At 38.3% G+C, this 21,591-nt stretch overlaps 1 protein-coding gene across 1 annotated transcript in view; it reads right to left on the reverse strand.

The window, feature by feature from the left end:
• GPHN (gephyrin) overlaps window positions 1-21,591 on the reverse strand; it is a 425,375-nt gene that overhangs the window by 265,030 nt on the left and 138,754 nt on the right. Inside the window, exon 3 of the mRNA XM_008138937.3 lies at window positions 10,243-10,300. Coding sequence (XP_008137159.1) covers window positions 10,243-10,300 — 58 coding nt within the window. The remainder of the gene's footprint in view (window positions 1-10,242; window positions 10,301-21,591) is intronic.

Below are 21,591 nucleotides of genomic sequence, written 5' to 3' on the forward strand. Positions count from 1 at the left end.
TCGTAAATTTTCCAGCCCTTGCTGAGCTGACAAATTATTTCTGCCACATGAGTGACCTCCAGGTAAGACCAGAAGAAGAGACACCCAGCAACCCCACAGATTTGTGAGAAATAATAAATCATTGTTGTTTTAAGTCACTAGGTTATGTGGTGGTTGTTAATGCAACTATACAGTACAGATACAACTACTTTCTTAGTTAGCACTTTTGCCTCCTCCTCTTTTTCTGGCTATTTATATTTTCTTAGTCATAAGTTTATACATCCTGTATAAATTTCTTAAGACACCTCCTGCCCAGAGAAGATCTCAAAACTAAGATTTTGTTGCATTTCAAATTATTATTTGTTATTCTCTCACACCCACAAAAAAATGTCACCACCAAGGTGCCATGTTAGGTTTTCTCCTTCCAAGAAAATAGAGCTGTTTTGTTATTTAAGTGGTCTGATACTTAATCCATGGACCAATTTCAGTTTAATTCTATCCATTTAAACCTCGAGTAATAAAAATGTCAAATACTGTATATACTACTTACAAGATATTTTAAATAATGTGAATGATTAAATTCTATTATATTAATTAGTTATGTAAACTCCTGCAATGACTGCATCAAATGGTTACAGTGGATTACTATTATGATAATCCTTTTATCATACTTTATAAATGCTTTTTATCAATATAATTTTCTCAACCTTTACTAGATTATAATATATTAATCCTTTCACTGCTGGAAGAAAGAGAAATGATTGTTATAGTTCCCTTCTGTTTTGATACAAAGCAAACTAATTATAGAATTCTAATAGGTATTTTGATGAAAGATTTTTGTTTGTTTGTTCTCCATATTTCATCTATTCGCTTTTCCTAGGTAGCCGATACTTGATTGATTGGAGAAAGCCTGAAACTGCATCTCTTAAGGATTCCTATTAGAATCATCTTGAGATAATGTGTTTTATTTCTTATTATATGGTTTTAATTATTTATTCCAAATTCCTCTTCAGAGGTCCAGTCAGTCTTAGAAGAATATATGTTAGTAGAAACACCATCATTTGTTTAGGTCACCTATTATATAAGACTAGAGGCCCGAGGCACGAAATTTGTGCACTTGGGAGGGGGTTCCCTCAGCTCGGATTGAAAGAGGGTGCAGGCCAGGCCAAGGGACCCCAACGGTGCACGATCAGGGGCAGGGAGGGACGAAGGAGGTTGGCCAGCTGGGGAGGGACCAAGGGAGGGCTCCAGGGCATGTCTGGCCTGTCTCGCTCAGTCCCGATTGGCTGAACCCTAGCAGCAAGCTAACCTACCAGTCAGATCATCTGCCCCCTGGCGGTCAGTGCATGTCATAGTGAGCGGATGAGCAGCCTTAGCATACCATTAGCATATTATGCTTTGATTGGTTGAATGGCTGACCAGATACTTAGCATATTAGGCTTTTATTATATAGGATCACTTAAGAGTACAAATATGCATAAAATCTGGCTCTTAAGCTCAGGCAAGTTCTTCAGGGGAAAATAGGATAAAAAGTCAAAATACATATCTCTAAATCCATTTAGCTCTATAAATTACTCTGTTTTACCATTTGTCTTTCTTTTAAAATATGACATTTCGTCCTAGCCAGGTAGTTCAGTTGGTTAGAGCACTGTCCCCACATACCAGTGTTGTGAGTTCAATTTCTAGTCAGGGCACATACAAGAATCAACCAACGAATGCATAAATGAGTGGAACCGCAAATCAATGTCTGTCTGTCTCTCTGTCTGTTTCCCTCTCCTCTCTTTCAAATCAATAAATAAAAAAATATGACATTTAAATTATTAGCCTTTCAGAGCTAGTGATAAAAAGATTACCATGAACTCTGACTCTATTTGGGTTGTCTAAGGTGATTAAGGATATGGAGAATCTCTATACTTAGTGTAACTGTGACATAAATAAATAATATTGAAAATAAGAAAAGCAGCCATTTATTCAGTATTCACTATGTGCTAAACACTCGGTCAAGCTCTGAACTTGCTACTATGAGATTCCATCTCATTAGGAGCAAATCCTTGGTATTCAGTGAAGAAACTGTGGTTACTAAATCCTCATCACAGTATGGTATTCCCATACTATTGTGATGATGGACCTAGGTTACCCTCATTTAGAACAATTCTCCAATAAAACCATCTGGGCCTGGAGATTTTTCAGGTTATAAGATTATACAGATTGTCTATGTCTTTTGGTTTTTTTTTTGTAATTTGTGAGGTTTTAGGAACTGGTCATTTTTTTCTAAGTAACTCAAGTTACGGATATAAAGTTTTTCATAGCATTCTTTATCCTTTTAATGGTTGGAAAATCTGAAGTAATATTGTTTGTTCAATCCTGATATTGATGATTGTGTCTTTTTTTTTCTTTAAATTTTTTCTTTAAATTTGTTAGTTTAGTAAGAGGTTTATCAATGTTATTGCATTTTTAAAAGAACCAGCTTTTTATTTCATGGATTTTCCCCTATTGTGTTCCTATTTTCAATTTAATTTATTCCAATTTTTAAGTATTTTTTGTCTTTTGGTTTTGACTATATCTGGCTTCTCTTCTTTAACTCTTGAAGAAGAAATATGAATTAATGACCTGAGAATTTTCATTTTCTCTAAAAATTGATATTTTCATGTTATATCTTTTTCTATCCTTTTATTTTCAACCTACCTGTGAAATGATTTTTTGAGAATAGCATGTGTTGGATCATTTCTAATAATTCATTGTATCAATTTGTCTTTTAATTGTATACTTAGATTATTTGTATTTAAGGCAATTACTTATATGTTAGGACTTAAATCTGTTTATGTCTCCTGTTTCTCATTCCTGTTTCTTTTTTGTTTTTAATATATTTTATTGATATTTTACAGAGAAGAAGGGAGAGGGAGAGTTAGAAACATCGATGAGAGAGAAACATCAATCAGCTGCCTCCTGCACACCCCCTACTGTGGATATGTCTGCAACCAAGGCACATGCCCTTGACCGGAATCTAACCCAGGACCCTTGAGTCTGCAGGCCAATGCTCTATCCACTGAGCCAAACTGGTCAGGGCCATTACTGTTTCTTTATACCTTATTGTGAACTACTTGAAAACTTTTTCAGTATTTCATATTATTTTATAATATTTTTGTGTATATTGTTTTGTATATTTCTCTTAGTGATTGCTCTGAGTATTACAATATATAGATGCAATTTATCACAGTCTACTGGTATTGACATTTTATCATTTCAAGTGAAATACAGAAACTATGCTTTTATTTAGGTACCTTTACCCTCCCATATTTTAAATATGACTGTTCATTATTTACTCCATATATATTTTATACCACATTTTTGTTTCAACCTTCAAATGTGACTTAAGAAAATCATTTTTAAAAGATATAATCTACTATATTTACCTATTCTGCTGTTCTGAAGTTATTTCCTTCCTCTTTAGAAAATTTATTTAGCCATTCTTTCAGGGTAGATTTTCTAGTGACAAATTCTTTCAGTTTTCTTTGGTCTGAGTATGTCCTTCTTTCCCATTCATTCCTAAAGAATAATTTCACTGGATATAGACTTTGTGGTTAACAGTTCTTTTCTTCAGCACTTGAAAAGTGTTGTGCCACTTCCTTCTGGTGCCACCACCATTCCCAACCCATGCCACTCAAGTATGGTGCCATCAGAAAACAAACAAACAAACAAACAAACAGATAAACAGGTCAAGGAAACAAAAATTCAGGAAAAGACAGACTTATGTATGTGTATGTGTGTGTGTAGGCATATGAAAAGTTAGTATATGATAAATGAGGCAATTCAAACTGGAGGGGAGGGGGATAGGTTTTTCAATCAATTGGGCTGTAACTGTAAGTCATCCCATATATAAATAAAAAATGTATGCCAATGTAAATTTCAGATAGATTAAAGAGTTAATATTTATATATCTCTCTTTAAAATAAATATACCCAAGTTGGTAGTATAAATTAGCATAACTACCTTAGACAACAGTGATTTCATCCAGAAAAGTTGAAAATACACATTACTTAAAAACCAGAAATTCCTTTCTTTACTATTTACCTTAGAGAAACTGTTACACAGGATGTTTTATAAGAATTTTATAGCATAATTTTTCATAATAACTGCAAATGGAAACAAGCTGAATGTCCATCAGTAGTAGTTCTCGATAATTTGTGACACAATGAGGTATTTTATGGCCAAAAAAAAAAAAGAAAGAAGAAACTCAGCTATTGACAATGACATGGATGAATCTCAGTGTTGAGCAAAAGAAGAAAAGCACAAAAGATTATATACAATGTGATTCACTTTATATAAAATGCAAGCAGAAGCACACATAAATTATAATATTTAGGAATATGTGTGCATGAGTGGTAAATCTAAATAAAAGCAAGGATATTAGGTGGAAGAGATTATTGTGATTGGGCCAGGAAGATAGACACTCTTTATTCTTTAAGCCTTTGGTCTAGCATCCCATTCACTATGAGATGACTTGTTGTAATAAATAAGTGTATATTTAAGTCAAACTATGTATGAACTTAATGATTTCCGGTACTAGAAACATTGTGAAAGATTATCATATCTGACAAAAATTGAATTGTTTCATCAATCAATCATACCTTTTTAATAGTAAAATTTTACACACACATACCTTTACATATGTTATATTATAGACAGTATAGTTTGAATATAAATTCAATTGCACATTTAAAATTACTCAGACATTATCCAACTAAAATGAACATTACAAACAAATGTTCCCCATTTCCTCCAATCAAAGCAAAAAGATTTTACTATCTGATTTCAGTTGAAAATGCAAATAGTGCCAACATATGTTGGTGAAATAATTTATAATAGTTTTTCTCCCTGGTTGAGGGGACAATTTGCATATTAGCCTTTTATTATATAGGATATAGAAAACAGTATGGAGTTTACTTAAAAAATTAAGTATGGAACTGCCATTTGACCCAGTGATCCTTTCTATGAATATATCCTAAGAAACCCAAAACACAAAATAATCAATTTTATATTTTTATTCCTCAGGTCTCAAACTCTTTGAAGTCATTTGAGATATAAAACTAGTAATAAATGGGAAAAAATCACATATCACATGTAATCCATAAACCATGCTTTAAAAAAAAAATCTCTTGAGACATAACTCTATAATTCTGGAATTTCAAAAAATACAATGAAAGAACTCCTCCTTTAGAGAAAGTCACTATAAAAATTAGGCAAAATTCTTGCACTTAATTAAACTTAAAAAAATAATATATTAATCTTCTGTTTCTAGGATGGGCCTTCCCAAGGGCAACAATTTCAGTCCACTACCATTACCTCACTAGAGGCCAGTGCACAAATTCGTGCACAGGTGGGGTCTGGCTACTCCACCCTGATCGGGCCTATTGGGCCGGGACAGCCAGAAGAAGGGAACCTGGGAGGTTGGCCAGCTGGTCCCGCCCACAATTGGGGCTGGGGGGGGCCTATCAGGGGCGGGGCTGACTGGGGGGAGGGGCCTCAGGCAGTTGGCTGGCTGGCCCTGCCCCCTGGTCAAACTCCTGGTAGAGGGGACAATTTGCATATTAGCCTTTTATTATATAGGACTAGTAGCCCATTTGCAGGAAGAATCCTGCAAGCAGCCACTGCAGCCACTGCCGCCGCCGCCGTTGCGGCCGCCGCCATTGCGGCCACCGTGCCTGCCGCTGCGCCTGCACCCGCGGGCCGCTGCTGCCCTTCCCGCTCCACCCCGCCCAGGCTTTCCATCTGGCAGCCACCTTGCTTTCCGCTTTTCCTCCCTCTTTCTTCTAAGTTGTCTTCAGTCTTCACTCCTTCCTCCCTCAGCGTATGCAAATTAATTGCCATCTTTGTTGGGTAATTTGCATACTCGCCCTGACTGGCTGGTGGGCATGGCTTGGGCATAGCGAAGGTGCGGTCAATTTGCATATTACTATTTTATTAGGTAGGATATAGAAAACAGTATGGAGTTTACTTAAAAAATTAAGTATGGAACTGCCATTTGACCCAGTAATCCCTTCTACGAATATATCCTAAGAAACCCAAAACACCAATCAGAAATAATGTATGCACCTCTATGTTCATAGCAGCGCAATCTATAGTAGCTAAGATCTGGAAACAGTCCAAGTGCCAATCAGTAGATGAGTATACCATGGAACACTATGCAGCAGTGAAAAAGAAGGATGTCTTACCCTTTGAGACAGCCTGGAGGGACCTGGAGAGTTATTATGCTAAGTGAAACAAGCCAGTCAGAGAAAGAAAAGTATCTCATTATCTCACTCATATGTGGAATCTAATGAACAAAATAAACTGATTAACAAAATAGATCCAGAGACACAGAAGCATGGAACAAACTGTCAAATCTCAGAGGGAATACAAGGGTGGGTGGAAAGAGATCAACCAAAGAACTTGTATGCATACATATGTATAACCCATGGACACAGACAATAGGGTCGTGAAGACCTAGGGCAGGAGGTGAGGGGTGGGCTAAATGGGGTTAATGGGGGGAAAAGGAAGCATATGTAATACTTTCAACAATAAAGATTTTTTAAAAATCACTTTTTAGGCAATTGCATGTATTAGCATGACCTCAACTAACTTACATAATGACAAACCCCAATATCAATCAAAAGATAGAATTATGTTTTTCTGAGTTCCAGGCTGACTTACCCAATGACTTAGTGGATATTTGGGTATATGAGACAGATATATAATGACAAATTAAATAAGTCAAAACATACCCTCTTTCCTCTCAAACTTAGTCCTTTCTTAGATCTCCTAAGATTTCCTAAGCCAGAAACATGACTCAATCTTTACATCTTCCCCTAAACATCCAATAAATAAAGTATTTTTTTATTCTACTTGCATAATATTTCAGGAATATAAGTTTTTTCTTCAGCCTTACTGCCACCTCTTTAGCTCAGGTTTTAATCATTTTGTGTTTATATCAAGCAACCTGGTCTCCTTCATTATAGATGGAACCTCCTTTTCATTGAAATTATTTTTCTCACTCATCACAGAAAAACCTAAAATATTTACCAAGCTGGTTACGTTTCTTTCTTTCTTAAAATTACATAATGGCACCCCATAGTTTTCAGTATAAAATCTAAATTTCTTAACATAGCATAAAGGTCCACTGCCAGTTCTATATCTCAACAGTTTTTATTTTAACCCTGGAATCTGTTGCCATATCCTATCTAATAAAAGAGTAATATGCAAATTAACCATCACTCCACTACACCCACAAGCCACGCCCACCAGTCAATCAGGAGCGAGTATGCAAATTAACCCAACCAAAATGGCTGCGGCCATGGAGCGAGCAGGAGGGTTGGGCTTCCCTGGCAATGGAGGAAGCCAAGCTTTCCACACACCCTGGCCAACCCAGGCCTCCACTCAAGGCTACAAAGTTTCAATTATAGAAGATAAATAAATCCCAACAAAAATGACAGCAGCCACAGAGCTTAAGTGAGCAGGAGGCTTGAATTGCCCCCGGCAATGGAGGAAGCCAAGCTTCTGCAGCCCTGGCCTGCCTTGGCCTCTGCTCAAGGCTACGAAGTTTCAATTATAGAAGATAAATAAATCCCAGATACCAAGGCCTCCACTTGGGTCGCTGGGGGGCGTGGCAAGCCTGCAAACCACCACAGGCCCCTTGCCCAGGCTGCCCCACGCCCCAAGGGAAACCCCACCCTGATCCGGGACATCCTTCAGGGCAAACCAGCTGGCTCCCACCCATGCACCAGGCCTCTATCCTATCTAATGCAATCTAATAAAAGAATAATATGCAAATTGACCATCACTCCAACACACAAGATGGCTGCCCCCATGTGGTCAAAGATGGCTCCCCCCATGTGGACACAAGATGGCCACCACAAGATGGCCAGCAGGGGAGGGCAGTTAGGAGGGATCAGGCCTGCAGGGGAGGGCAGTTGTGGGTGATCAGGCCAGCAGGGGAGGGCAGTTGGGAGGGACCAGGCCTGCAAGGGAGGGCAGTTGGGAGCGATCAAGCCTGCAGGGGAGGGCAGTTAGGGGTGACCAGGACAGCAAAGGAGGGAAGTTGGGGGTGACTGGGCCTGCAGGGAAGGGCAGTTGGGGGGACCCAGGCCTGCAGGGGAGAGCAGTTGGGGGAGACCAGGCCTGCAGGGGAGGGCAGTTAGGGGTGACCAGGCCTGCAGGGGAGGCAGTTAGGGGTGACCAGGCCAGCAGGGGAGGGCAGTTAGGGGCAAACAAGCTGGCAGGGGAGCAGTTAGGCAGCAATCAGGCTGGCAGGGGAGTGGTTAGGGGGTGATCAGGCTGGCAGGCAGAAGCGGTTAGGGGCAGTCAGGAAGGCAGGCAGGCGATCAGTTGGGAACCAGTAGTCCTGGATTGTGAGAGGGATGTTCGATTGCCTGTTCCTTGAGGGGACCCAGATTGGAGAGGGTGCAGGCTGGGCTGAGGGACACACACCCCCGTGCACAAATTTCGTGCACTGGGCCTCAAGTTATCTCATATTTATTCTTTCACAGAATATAGAACTGTATAAAACTCCAATTTGCTGAGTTCTTTGAAAGATTGCTGATTATCTTTTTCAAATGGCCAAGTGCCCTTCCTAGGTCTTTCATAGGATACTTTGTTTATCTTAATCATTTAACATATTATAATTGTAAAAAAGACAGAGCACCTTTTAGAGAGATGGATTTCAACTCTGTATCCTTTATATAAATGCTTCTTATTTACATATACATTTATTGATTATATAAAGTTTCTACAGTTTGTCTTTTCCTACACTGTAATATATATCTCAAGAAGTAATATGCTTGTGTTATTCTGAACCTTTAAACCCTTGATTATATTTTTGGAAGTACTTACTGGACCTCAAACAATTAATTTTAGCAAGTTTATCTTTCATTAAAAAAAAATGAGAGATCTGGATTAGACCAAAGGTTCCAACCAGCCACTTATTTTGAGAATTTATATCAAGTCTGAGTAAATCTCCTGACACCTGATTTCTTAAATGATAGAATGTAATCATGGCATTAATTCCTAATGTTGACTATACATAACACCTGACATATTGAAATTAATAGTATATTACATAATAAAGATCAATGAGTTCAACTAATTTAAAAATAATGTAAACAAATTAAAGATTTATTTAAGATTTGAATTTATTTAGCTTGATTTTGAAAAGTTGATCAAATCAAAGTTAATAATTTGTTGAGAACTTCATATATCATTTTAACAAGTTCACTCAGTATTGTTTATCCTTCACTACTTCTATCCAATTGTTAACTTACTTATGGAATAGGTAGTACGTTCAGTTCTTGTTAAATTGTAAACTGCTTTTAAACAAGAGCCACATGTTATGTTAGAAAATTAATAGTCCATAAGGTTTAGTAAAATGTTAAGTACAGAAGATTGTAGTAATGCTGTAATTTTTTAAAAATGTCAATTTTTCATTTATTGTACTGCAATTTTTAATGGATTTGCGAGAGAACAATACATCAATTAAAATTTTGAGAGAGAGAGAGAGAGAGAGAGAGAGAGAGAGAGAAACAATGATGTGAGAGAGAAACATCAATTGGCTGCCTCCTAGGGATAAAACCTGCAAACTAGGTATGGGCCCTGCCTGGGAATTAAACCCACAACCTTTTGGTGTATGGATGAGGGTCCAACCAAAAAACCACCCAGCCAAGGCAAGAAACATCGATTTTGTTGTTCCACTTATTTATGCATTCATTGGTTAATTTCTGTATGTGCCCTGAGCAGGGATTGAACCGGAAACCTTGGCATATCAGGACAACTCTATAACCAACTTATCTACCCAGTCAGGGCCAGTACTGTAAATTTTAAATTGAAATTGGCATGTGTTTTCAAAGGAACCAGGGAATATTTACTATAAGACTGACATTATTTATAATTGGTAAAAACTTATAAAGAAAAATTAAAACAAGATAAAAAGATAATTCATTATGCACACTAATGGATAAATACAACACTTTCTTTAGTAGATTTTTCAACAAAATTCACAGGAAAGGGTTCCTTTTTATTCTTCTAATATTTTTCTTAGAAATGCAATGATAATAATAGATGGAATCTGATAGTGGTCATCTGAGATATATATATATTAATTCAAATAGGATAATTTGAAATAAAGTGCTGTCCTAATACATCCAAAGATTTAACAGCATAAAGAATAAGCAATTCTTCCCCCACTTGCCACCAAGATACTAAGTCTTTGTAGAGATGAAAAATGACATACTATACCTTGATTTCTTCTATTTCGTCTGGTACTATCTTGTATGCTGATATAGTCCCACCCAACCTGAAATTGGGAGAAGAAAATATTCTCAAAACTGGCAATAGTGTATAACAAAATACAACTATTAACATCAGAGTGCCACCAATAATGCCCATTGCCCACCCCAATAACCAGGAAGGCAAAACAACCATTTTATGATTAAATTTTCCATATATTAGTGAAAAAGAAGTAGATAATGAATGACTACTGGAAGAGGAAACATTAAGTTAGACTGTTAACCATAACTAAACTTCTCTGATTGATGGTTTTAATGATACTAAAACTGCCACTTTTACTGATGGATTCTGTCACAACTGAGATATATCAAGAATCAGTAGCAGACATGGTGTTTGGTTTTTTGTTGCTTTGTTTTTATAACAGACTTAATTTTTACAGTAGTTTTAGGTTTACAGAGAAAATAAGCAGAAAGTAATGAAATTTATTTCACAGATTCCCACACCACAGTTTTCTTTTAACATCTTGCATTAGTGTGAAATATTTGTCACAACTGATGAGCCAATATTAATTTTGCTTCTTTTTAAAAATAGTTTAAACAAGGATTCAGAGAGATATATGTACCCAGAACTGTCCAATAGAAAAAGATAAGTGAGTTACAACTTTAATGCTTAAGATATGATCTTTGCCTTGAGGCAGTGATGTCATTACATATCATGTTCATCTGTTTGAAATATTTTTGGAAAGCAGCTAAGATTTATATAATACTTACCATTTGCTAGGCATAGTATATATTATCTAATTAACCGTTATAATGTCTCTATTGTAAAAATGGAGAAATTGAGACACAAAAATATTCAGTAATTTTCTTATGTAACTGAAGGAGCTAGTAAGTCAAGATGCTAATTGAGATGTATATTAAGTATAAAATGCATAGCAGATTTTAAATACTTAGTATAAAAAGGTTAATTTAAAAACACTGATTACATACTAAAATAACATTGTGGATATAATATAATAATATAGCTATTTAACTCAGTATAAATAATATAGCTATTTATACTGAGTTAAATAGCTATATTATTAACTTAATCTGTTTCTTTACAGTTTTTAAAATGTGCTACTAAAATTTTTAAATTCCATATATGGTAGTATTGTGCTATTATCATATCTCTAATGAACAGGTGCTCTATGTTCTTAAATTCCAAGATACCTACCTACCACTGCTCTAATTCAGTGCTTAAAAAGAAAATTTCTGATTACTTATTTGACTTTATAAGTACTCAATATAAAAAAGGTATCATAAATAAGATACTTATATATTTTAGAGGAGGAACCAAGATGGCGGCATAGTTAAACAACTAATCTGCTGCCTCACACAACAATTTCAAAAATACAACTAAAAGACAAAACGTCTACCACCCAGAACCACGGGAAAGCTGGATGAGTGGTAGATTTACAACTAAGGAGAGAAAGGAGCACAGACGCTGAAAAGCTGAGGTAGGGAGGCGCGCGCGCGAATCGGGCTGGCGGCGGGCAACTGGGTGCGCGGCTTTTCTTCAACCCAAAGGGAGACAAGCTCCCGATCACTCTGAAATCCAGTTTCTGGGGACACTCGGGGGACCCAGACACCTACGGGGAGAAGCTGGACTCTCGGCCATCGGGTCGGAAAGTGAGAGTGACTTTTTTGCAGAGGTGCGCACAGCAATCATTGTTTATTGCGCTGGAGCGCGGGGCGCAGGGACTTGGAAACGTGGAAAGGCAGAGACGGCTGACGCCAGCCATCGCCGTTGGCCACGCCCCAGCCTAGTGACGCCCTGAGACCCCGCCCCGCACATTCTACAAACCCGCCCAGGCTCCACACAGCGGCTTTTGCATATAAATGGCCTGTTCTGTGGCAGCTTAACCAACTGCAGCTCCAGTCAGACTGCTCCAAAACCGCCCAAGCAAAGGAGGAGAAAACTAGTTCTTGCTGTAGCTCCTGCTGGGGGACACACAGTACACAAGGGTACACCAAGAGTGTCCACCTCAAGTAACGGGGAGGCTGACCCATTGAACCAATAGGACATCTAGTACACAAAGCTACCCTACCAATTCAGGGAAGCAGTGAAAATGAGAAGGCAAGGAAACAGATCACAAACCAAAGAAATGGAGGAGAACAAGCGACTGGACATAGAGTTCAAAACCACGGTTATAAGGTTTTTCAAGAATTTCATGGAAAAGGCCGATAAATTCAATGAGACCCTCGAGGATATGTAAAAGGACCAACTAGAAATTAAACATACACTGACTGAGATAAAAAATATTATACAGAGACCCAACAGCAGACTAGAGGATCGCAAGAATCAACTCAAAGATTTGGAATACAAAGAGGCCAAGGACACTGCTCCAGAGAAGCATGAAGAGAAGAGAATTCAGAAAGTTGAAGATAGTGTAAGAAGCCTGTGGGACAACTTCAAGCGAACCAACATCAGAATTATGGGGGTACCAGAAGAAGAGAGAGAACAAGATGCTGAAAACCTATTTGAAGAAATAATAAACGAAAACTTCCCCCACCTGATGAAAGAAATACACTTACAAGTCCAGGAAGCGCACAGAACCCCAAACAAAAGGAATCCAAAGAGGACCACACCAAGACACATCATAATTAAAATGCCAAGGGCAAAAGACAAAGAGAGAATCTTACAAGCAGCAAAAGAAAAACAGTTAGTTACCTACAAGGGAGCTCCCATACGATTATCAGCTAATTTCTCAACAGAAACCATGCAGGCCAGACGGGAGTGGCAAGAAATATTCAAAGTGATGAATAGCAGGAACCTACAACCAAGACTACTCTACCCAGCAAAGTTATCATTCAGAATTGAAGGTCAGATAAAGAGCTTCACAGATAAGAAAAAGCTAAAGGAGTTCATCACCACCAAACCAGTATTATATGAAATGCTGAAAGGTATTCTTTAAAAAGAGGAAAAAGAAGAAGAAAGATAAAAATTATGAACAACAAATACATATCTATCAACAAGTGAATCTAAAAGTCAAGTGAATTAAAAATCTGAGGAACAGAATAAACTGGTGAACTTAATAGAATCAGAGGCATAGAATGGGAGTGGATTGATAATTCTCAGGGGGAAAGGGGTGTCTGTGTGGGGAGTATGGGAAGAGACTGGACAAAAATCATACACCTATGGATAAGGACAACGGGGGGGAGGTAACGGCAGAGGGGGGGTGGGAACTGGGTGGTGGGGAGATATGGGGGGGAAAAGGAGAAACAATTGTAATCTAAACAATAAAGTTTCATTAAAGAAAAAAAAAGATACTTATATATTTTAGATACTTTAGGATATCTCCTATCTCATATGTAAATTAATAAATGACATCCTGGTTTTCATTAAAAAGTAACTTAATTTAACCAAATTATCTTTTATTGAAAGCCCTGCATTTAAACTCTTTAATGTTACCATTTATCCTTGCTAATGGAACTAGTGTTCAGATAATTTTTTTTTTGCATACTGAAATAAAGTGTTTTTTTTTTTTAAATTTATTGGGTGACATTTGTTAACAAAATTATACATGTTTCAGGTACACAATTCTATAATACATTATCTGTACACTGTATTGTGTGTTCACCATCCCAAGCCAAGTCTCCGTCCATCACCATTTATCCCTCAGGCCCTCCTCTTCCTCCCTCAACCCCCTTCCCCTGGCAATCACCACACTCTTGTCTGTGTCTATGAGTTTTTCTTTTTTTTTTCCCGTTTTTACTCAATCCCTCCCTTTCCCCCTATGTTCTCCCAATGCCAACCAACAATCTGCTCTCTATCTATGAGTCTATAATTATTCTGCTGGTTTGTTCATTAGATTCCACATAGGAGTGAAATCATACGGTACTTGTCTTCCTCTGACTGGCTTATTTCACTTAGAATAATGCTCTCCAGTTCCATCCATGCTGTTGCAAAGCGTAAGATTTCCTTCTTTTTTTATGGCCAAGTAGTGTCTAGATATATAAAAGCTTAAGCAACCGTTAGAATGGAACTTCCGGTGAACCAGTCACTATGACGCACAATGACCACCCAGGGCAGATGCTCAAAGGAGGAGCTGCCCCCTGGTGGTCAGTGTGGTCCCACAGCCAATCTCCCGCAGCCCCTCCCTCTGGCCTGCCAACATCCTGAGATCCCTCCCCTTACCAGCCAGCCCCCCTAATAGACCCTGATCACCAGGCCAGCCAGCCAACCTCCCAAGGATCCCTCCCCCCAGCCAGCCAGCCACGGATAGGCCTCGATCACTGAGGGACCCCACCCATGCATGAATTCGTGCACTGGGCCTCTAGTTCCATTGTATAAATGTACTGCTGCTTTTTTAACCACTCATCTACTGATGGACACTTGGGATGTTTCCAAATATTGGCGATTGTAAATAATGCTGCAATGAATACAGGAGTGCGTATATTTTTTTTGAATTAGTGTCTTGGGTTTCTTTGGATAAATTCCCAGAAATGGAATTGCTGGGTCATCAGGCAGTTCCATTTTTAATTTTAAATGAACTTTTGGTTTCAGAAGCCATAGGCAGCAAAATAGCAGACATTTGCCATAGCAATATCTTTAACCGACTATCTTTACCTCCTGGAGCAATGGAAACTAAGGAGAAAATAAATAAATGGGACTACATCAAAATAAAAAGCTTCTGCACAGCAAAAGAAACCATCAACAAAACAACAAGAAAGCCCACTATATGGGAGAACATATTTGCCAATGTTATCTCCGATAAGGGTTTAATCTCCAAAATTTATAGGGAACTCATACAACTTAAGAGAAGGAAGATAAACAATCCAATTAAAAAAAAAAAAAATGGGCAAAGGACCCAAATAGACACTTTTTGGAAGAAGACATACAGAAGGCCAAGAGACATATGAAAACATACTCAAAGTCACTAATCATCTGAGAGATGTAAATCAAAACAACCATGAGGTACCATCTCACACCTGTCAGAATGTCTATCATCAACAAATCAACGAATGACAAGTGCTGGAGAAGATGTGGAGAAAAAGGAACCCTCTTGCACTGCTGGTGGGAATGCAGACTGGTGCAGCCACTATGGAAAACAGTATGGCATTTCCTAAAAAAATTAAACATTGAACTTCCATTTGATCCAGTCCCACTTCTAGGAATATATCCCAAGAAAACAGAAAGGATATATGCACCCCTATGTTCATAGTAGCACAATTTACAATAGCTAAGAATTGGAAACAGCCTAAGTGCCCATCAGCAGATGAGTGGATTAGAAAACAGTGGTACATCTACACAATGGAATATTACGGTGCTATAAAAAAGAAGGAATTCTTATCATTTGCAACAGCATGGATAGAACTGGAAAGCATTATGCTAAGTGAAATAAGCCAGTCAGAGAAAGATAAATACTACATAATCTCACTCATTTGTGGAATATAATGAACATACATAAACTGATGAACAAAAAAATAGAACCAGAGTCATAGAAGCATCGAACAGACTGTCCAACCTAAGAGGGAAGGCAGGGGGCAAAGGGACTTGTATGCATGCATATGAGCATAACCAATTGGGCACAGACAGGGGAGAGGGAGCTGAGGGCATGTACTGGGGTGTGGGGGCAGCTGGGGAGAAGCCAATGGGGGGGGGGGAGGAGACTTATGTATACTTTAAACAATAAAGACTTTAAATTAAAAAAAAGGAAATTCTGAGAAGAAAAGGAATTTTCTAGCTAAATTGTGCAAACCTAAAAAAAAAAAGAACTTTTGGCAGTTTCATCATTAATTTTTTAAGGTAACTCCATACTGCCTTCCACAGTGACTGCACCAATCTACATTACCTTTTCTCTACATCCTAGCTAACATTTGTTTGTTGAGTTACTGATGATAGCTATTCTGAGAGGTGTGAGATGAAATCTCATTGTGTTTTTAATTTGCATTTCTTTGATGATTAGTGACGTTGAGCATCTTTTCACATGTCTATTGGCCATCCGTATGTCCTCTTTGGAGAAGTGTCTATTCAGGTTCTTTGCCCATCTTTTAATTGAATTGTTTGAATTTTGGATATTATCCCCTTGTCAGATGTATCGGCAAATATGTTCCCCCATTCAGTGGGTTGTATTTTCATTTTGTTGGTGATTTCCTTTGCTGAGCAAGAACTTTTTAGTCTGATGTAGTTAGTGTTCAGATCTTGATTTGAAATTTCCTAGACTTAAAGTGTCAAGATTGAATGATGAAAACAGTAATGAAATTTAACTTAATTCATATTATATAAGTGCTATACTAAATAAGACCATAGTAAAATAACTAGAGCAGCACTATACTAGTATGTTACTAAAATGAAAAATTATATAACTCTGTAGCAGATTTAAAGCAGCCATTTAAAATACGTTTTCATTGTTAATTATTAAAGCTATTCAATTAGGAGTTGAGATTGTTAGGATATCAGTAAAGACATTAGAGCAAAAACACTACTGAAAATTCTATAGCCTTGCCAATAATGAATTCATCATTTTATTCATTGAATTTATATTATGTAATAGATACAACCCAGAGAATGAGGATGCAAAGAAATCATAGTTTTGTAACGAAGCAGATTGAGTACACACATATCTTAATATACTATAAGTTAAAAGTTTTAAATTATTTCATAATAATTTTTAACGCAATCATTGTAAAATAGACTGGTTATAATATAAGCAGTCTATAATGCCTATTACAGAAATGTCAGAGATTACAGAAATAGTTTCAATTTGTTAATACAATAATGATTTAAAGATGCCATGGTGATAACATTTGAATTGTAGAAGAAACATAAAAACAAAGTTGCTATAATAAACTTTAATTCTACTTCAACAACTTGTTTTTCCTTTGATTAATGTCGACTAACACTACCTCAAATATTGCCTTTCTTGGAATCCCAACCTAGGGAAGGTAAGCTTCCAATTTAGTATTCCAACATCAGCTTTAAACCAATGATGATGGTTTCAACTGTTAAAAAGGCAGGTAAGGGGGATGAGGAAGGTAGAAGAGGTTAAAGGAGAGATAAAAGGTGATGGAAAGAGACTTGACTTGGGATGGTGAACACACAATATAATGTACAGGTGATCCTGTCTAATAAAGAGGGAATATGCTAATTGACCCTCACACCATCGCAAAAGATGGTGGCACCCACAGCCAATAAGGAGGGAATATGCTAATTGACTACCCTGCCCTCAAAGATGGCAGCGCCCACAGCCACAAGATGGTGGAGCCCAGTCCCCTCAGCCCGCCTTGCCGTGCACCTGCCTCTGGAGTCCCCAGTCCCCTTGGACCCCTAGCAGCCCAGGGCCAGCCTGAGGCGCAGGCAGGCCTCAGATGGTGGCTGGCTGAAGGCGCAGGCAAGCCTTGGATGGCAGCTGCCTAGCCGATGCCCAAGGTGCAGGCAAGCCTCAGATGTCGGCTTCCCAGCTGTCCAGGGCCGGCCTGAGGTGCAGGCAAGCCTCAGATGGCAGCTGCCCAGCTGACCAGGGATGCCCAAGGCTCAGGTAACCAGGGCTGGCTGAGGCTTGCGCTGCTGGCAGTGGAAGCAGCAGAGGTGTGATGGGGCATCACCTTCCCCTGATCACCAGGTTGCCTCCTGCCCCTGAGGGCTCCTGGACTGTGAGAGGGGGCAGACGGGGCTGAGGGACCCCCCACTCCAGTGCATGAATTTTCATGCACCGGGCCTCTAGTGTGTTATAAAATTGTATACCTGAAAGTTATATAATTTTATTAACCAATGTCACCCCAATAAATTCAACAAATCAAAAAAAAATTTTTAAGGAAGGTAAGCCTGTCTAGGTGGCTCCGTTGATTAGAGCATCATCCCGTATACCAAAAAGGTATACGTTCAATCTCCTGTTGTAACCAATCCATGTTTTTCCTCTCACATTGGTATTTCTCTCTTTTTTTCTCTCTCTCTCTCAAATTAAGAACATATCCTTGGGTAAGGATAAAAAATATAAAAACTAATAAAAAGGCAGGTAAAATATATGATTTAATATATTCTTAGATTAATATGGACATATTACCTATAAACATTATGCATGTGAATAGTATACAAAATAGTAGAAAATAGTAGGAAATGATCAAGTGGCTAAAACACAGGGCATCTGTAGATTAAAGCTGACAGAAACACCAGGACAAAATCCAATAAAAAAAAAAATCTAAAAGCAATTAAAGAAAACAACTTAGTCATGAGCATTTTTTAAAATCAAGCATAAACTTACTTCAACCCATCCTTTTTTTTTCTATTTCCCGACTACAATCAAATTAATAGTAACTTTACCAACTATTAATTTTTAACCTTTGAACCAATTTCTGAAAATGACATTTCTATTTTCATGGTATCATGAAACACAGCTTATTTCAAAATACCTATAAAATTAATATACTATCAGTATTCCATACTTCCTGCACCCAGGTAGACTCATTCCAAATCTCATGTTCTTTCCATTACAACCCACTGTCCTCATTGTACAAGAAAACACTTGAGGCAGAGTTCTATTTTACTGTAGTCAATATATATACGAGCATATATGGTATTATACTGGTAGAGACAGTAATAGTAATAGCAGCAATACTATCAGTAGTAGTATATTGAACATTTACTATATGTCAAGCATTATATCAGGCTTTACATGTGTTTTCTCATTTAACTTTCATAATCTATAATAATGATTATGAAAAAAAGTGAGACAAGCAATTTTTCAAAGGTTTCACAAGTAAGAGCAGGAGAACTGGGCTTAAGAACTCAGTTCCAAAAATTGTTAAGCAGATTCTAAAATTCATACGGAAATTCAAGGGACACAGAATAGCCATTCTTGAAAAGAGAAAAATGGGAGGATTCCTACTTCCTTACTTCAAGTTACAACAAAGCTACAGTAAACAAGACAATATGATACTGGCATAAGAAAAGATCAAAAGCAAAAGAGTGTAACTGAAAGTCCAGGACTAAAGGTCACATTTATGGTCAACTGGCTCTTGTTTTCCTTTTTTATTTTACTGTGGTAAATATATTTAATAAATTTGCATTTTAACCATTTACTAGTAAGTGTACAATTAATTACACAATGATATCTACCTAATAAAAGAGTAACATGCTAATTGACCGTACCTTCGCGATGCCCACCAGCCAATCAGGAGTATGCAAATTAACCCAACAAAGATGGCAGGTTAATTGCATACACAGGTGCCGAGCGGCCAGGGATGGGGCAGGATGCAGGCGTTCCACACCACCCCAGCCACTCGGGGCCTCTGGGCAGCGTGGGAAGGCAGAAAGGTGGCTGCTGGAGCAGAAAGGTGGCTCTGGGTTGGAGCAGAAAGGCTGCTCCAGCCAGAGAGAAGGCGGTGCCGGCAGCCAGGGGAACAAAGGCCCATTCTTGCACGAATCTTTATTCGTGCATCATTGGGCCACTAGTTAATTATAATCACAATGATGAGACACCATCATTAATATCTATTTTCAAAACTTACTCATTTTAAAACCTGTAACTCCAACAGATATAGTTTTTATTTCAGATTCAGAACAGATTTTTTTTTTAACTGAGCCAAAGATGAAGTAGCTAGTTGAAGCTGAAATACTGTGTTGTACCAACAACATGTGCTTTTAAATACATAATTATTCATGGTCAGATGCTCGCATTATAAGAGTAACTCAGTGACCTATGGCCAACTGAAGGGACTATAGATTCAAATCTCTTGTCTCATACTCACTCCAAGGGACAAACACATTGAGAATACTTCATCTCAAAATATATTAAATAATTCTGTACTTCTCTTCTGAACACACTGTTTGACATACATAATACCTGTGAATATGTTAGGTTACGTGGCAAAGTGGAATTCAAGTTGCAGATGGAATTAAGGTTGCTAATCAACTGACCTTATTAAAGGGAGCTTAGTTTGGTTTATCTTTGCATTCCCAATGTAACTGCAAGGGTCCTTAAAAGTGGAAGAGAGAATCAGAGAGATGACAGTGTAAAAGCTAGGCCTGCCTGATGTTGCTTGCTTTGAAGATGAAGGAAGGGGACCAACAGCCCAGGAAAGAATGTGGCCACCAGAAGCTGGGGGAAAAAAAAAAAAAAAGAGGAAACAGATTTTTCCCTACAACTTCCAAAAAGGAATGCAACCCTACCCATATCTTGATCTTAGCCTAAGTAAAATCCTGTATGGAATTTCTGAACTATCTATACTAGTATATATAAAAGGCTAATATGCTAAATGTCTGACCATCCAACCAGTCGCTATGATGCACACTGACCACCAGGGGGCAGATGCTCAACACAGGAGCTGCCGAGCTGCAGTGACTTGGCAGCAACAGTTCTCCAGTGACACACCCTGAAACCAGAGAGGAGGGAGCCTGATTCCTTGCAGGGTCTTGCAATTCCACTTTTGGCCATGGGTTATGTTGTTGCTGGGGCACTGTCGGCTCCGAATCTGGTATACTGCACATTTACATTTGTGTTCCACACCCGGTACGACAGCAACTGTACAGAGTGCTGTTTCAGCCCAATCCCCAGAGGTCAGGCCAAGGGACCCCACCTGCTGGAGGGACCCTGCTCACTCTGCAGATGCCGGGGAGGGACCACGGGAGGTTGGCTCCAGGGCATGTCCAGTCTGTCTTGCCCAGTCCTGCCCTGCTGGCCACCTTCTAATTAATTTCCTTTCAGTGTGCACGAATCCGTGCACTGGGTCACTAGTAGAATTATAAGATAACAAATTTTTGTTTTAAGCTTTTATGTTTGTGATAATTTGTTACGGTAACTATAGAAAACTAGTACAGAAGTAAACACATGTCTAAAATTGATAAAGCAAAGGACACAGTTTGAAATAAGAATGCAAATATCAGAAGAAGCAACTAAAAGAAAGTGCTTCTATAAGAAGCAGGAAAAGCAGTTGGATTTTATTATTATTATGAGCTATTTTAGCATTATTTTACTCTATAGTGATGCCACTGTAATTAGTTATTAATAACTAGTGACTTGGTGCACGAAATTCGTGCACATTAACCTTTTGCACTCGGATGTCGAGTGTGACTTGACACGGTTAGCATTAGAATAAAGGAATTGAGAAAAAAGCAAGCGAGTGCAAAGGGTTAAAAGGGGATTAATTAGAGGAAATAATTTAATATTGTTATTTGCCCTTTCTCTATAATAGAAGTGCCAGAGATGAAAGAAAATTAGTAAAAATTTATATGAAAACCTTCCTCCTGTCAGAGTCTGGGGCACACCATGGGACCCAGAGTCAAGTCCCCGCCCACCCACATGCACCTCAAAATCGCATGAGACCCAGACCCGGCTGGCCCCGCCCCCCATTGGGCTAGATCCAGACCCAGCCAGTC

The sequence above is a fragment of the Eptesicus fuscus genome, chromosome 5, assembly GCF_027574615.1.
Source record: "Eptesicus fuscus isolate TK198812 chromosome 5, DD_ASM_mEF_20220401, whole genome shotgun sequence".
NCBI lineage: Eukaryota > Metazoa > Chordata > Mammalia > Chiroptera > Vespertilionidae > Eptesicus > Eptesicus fuscus.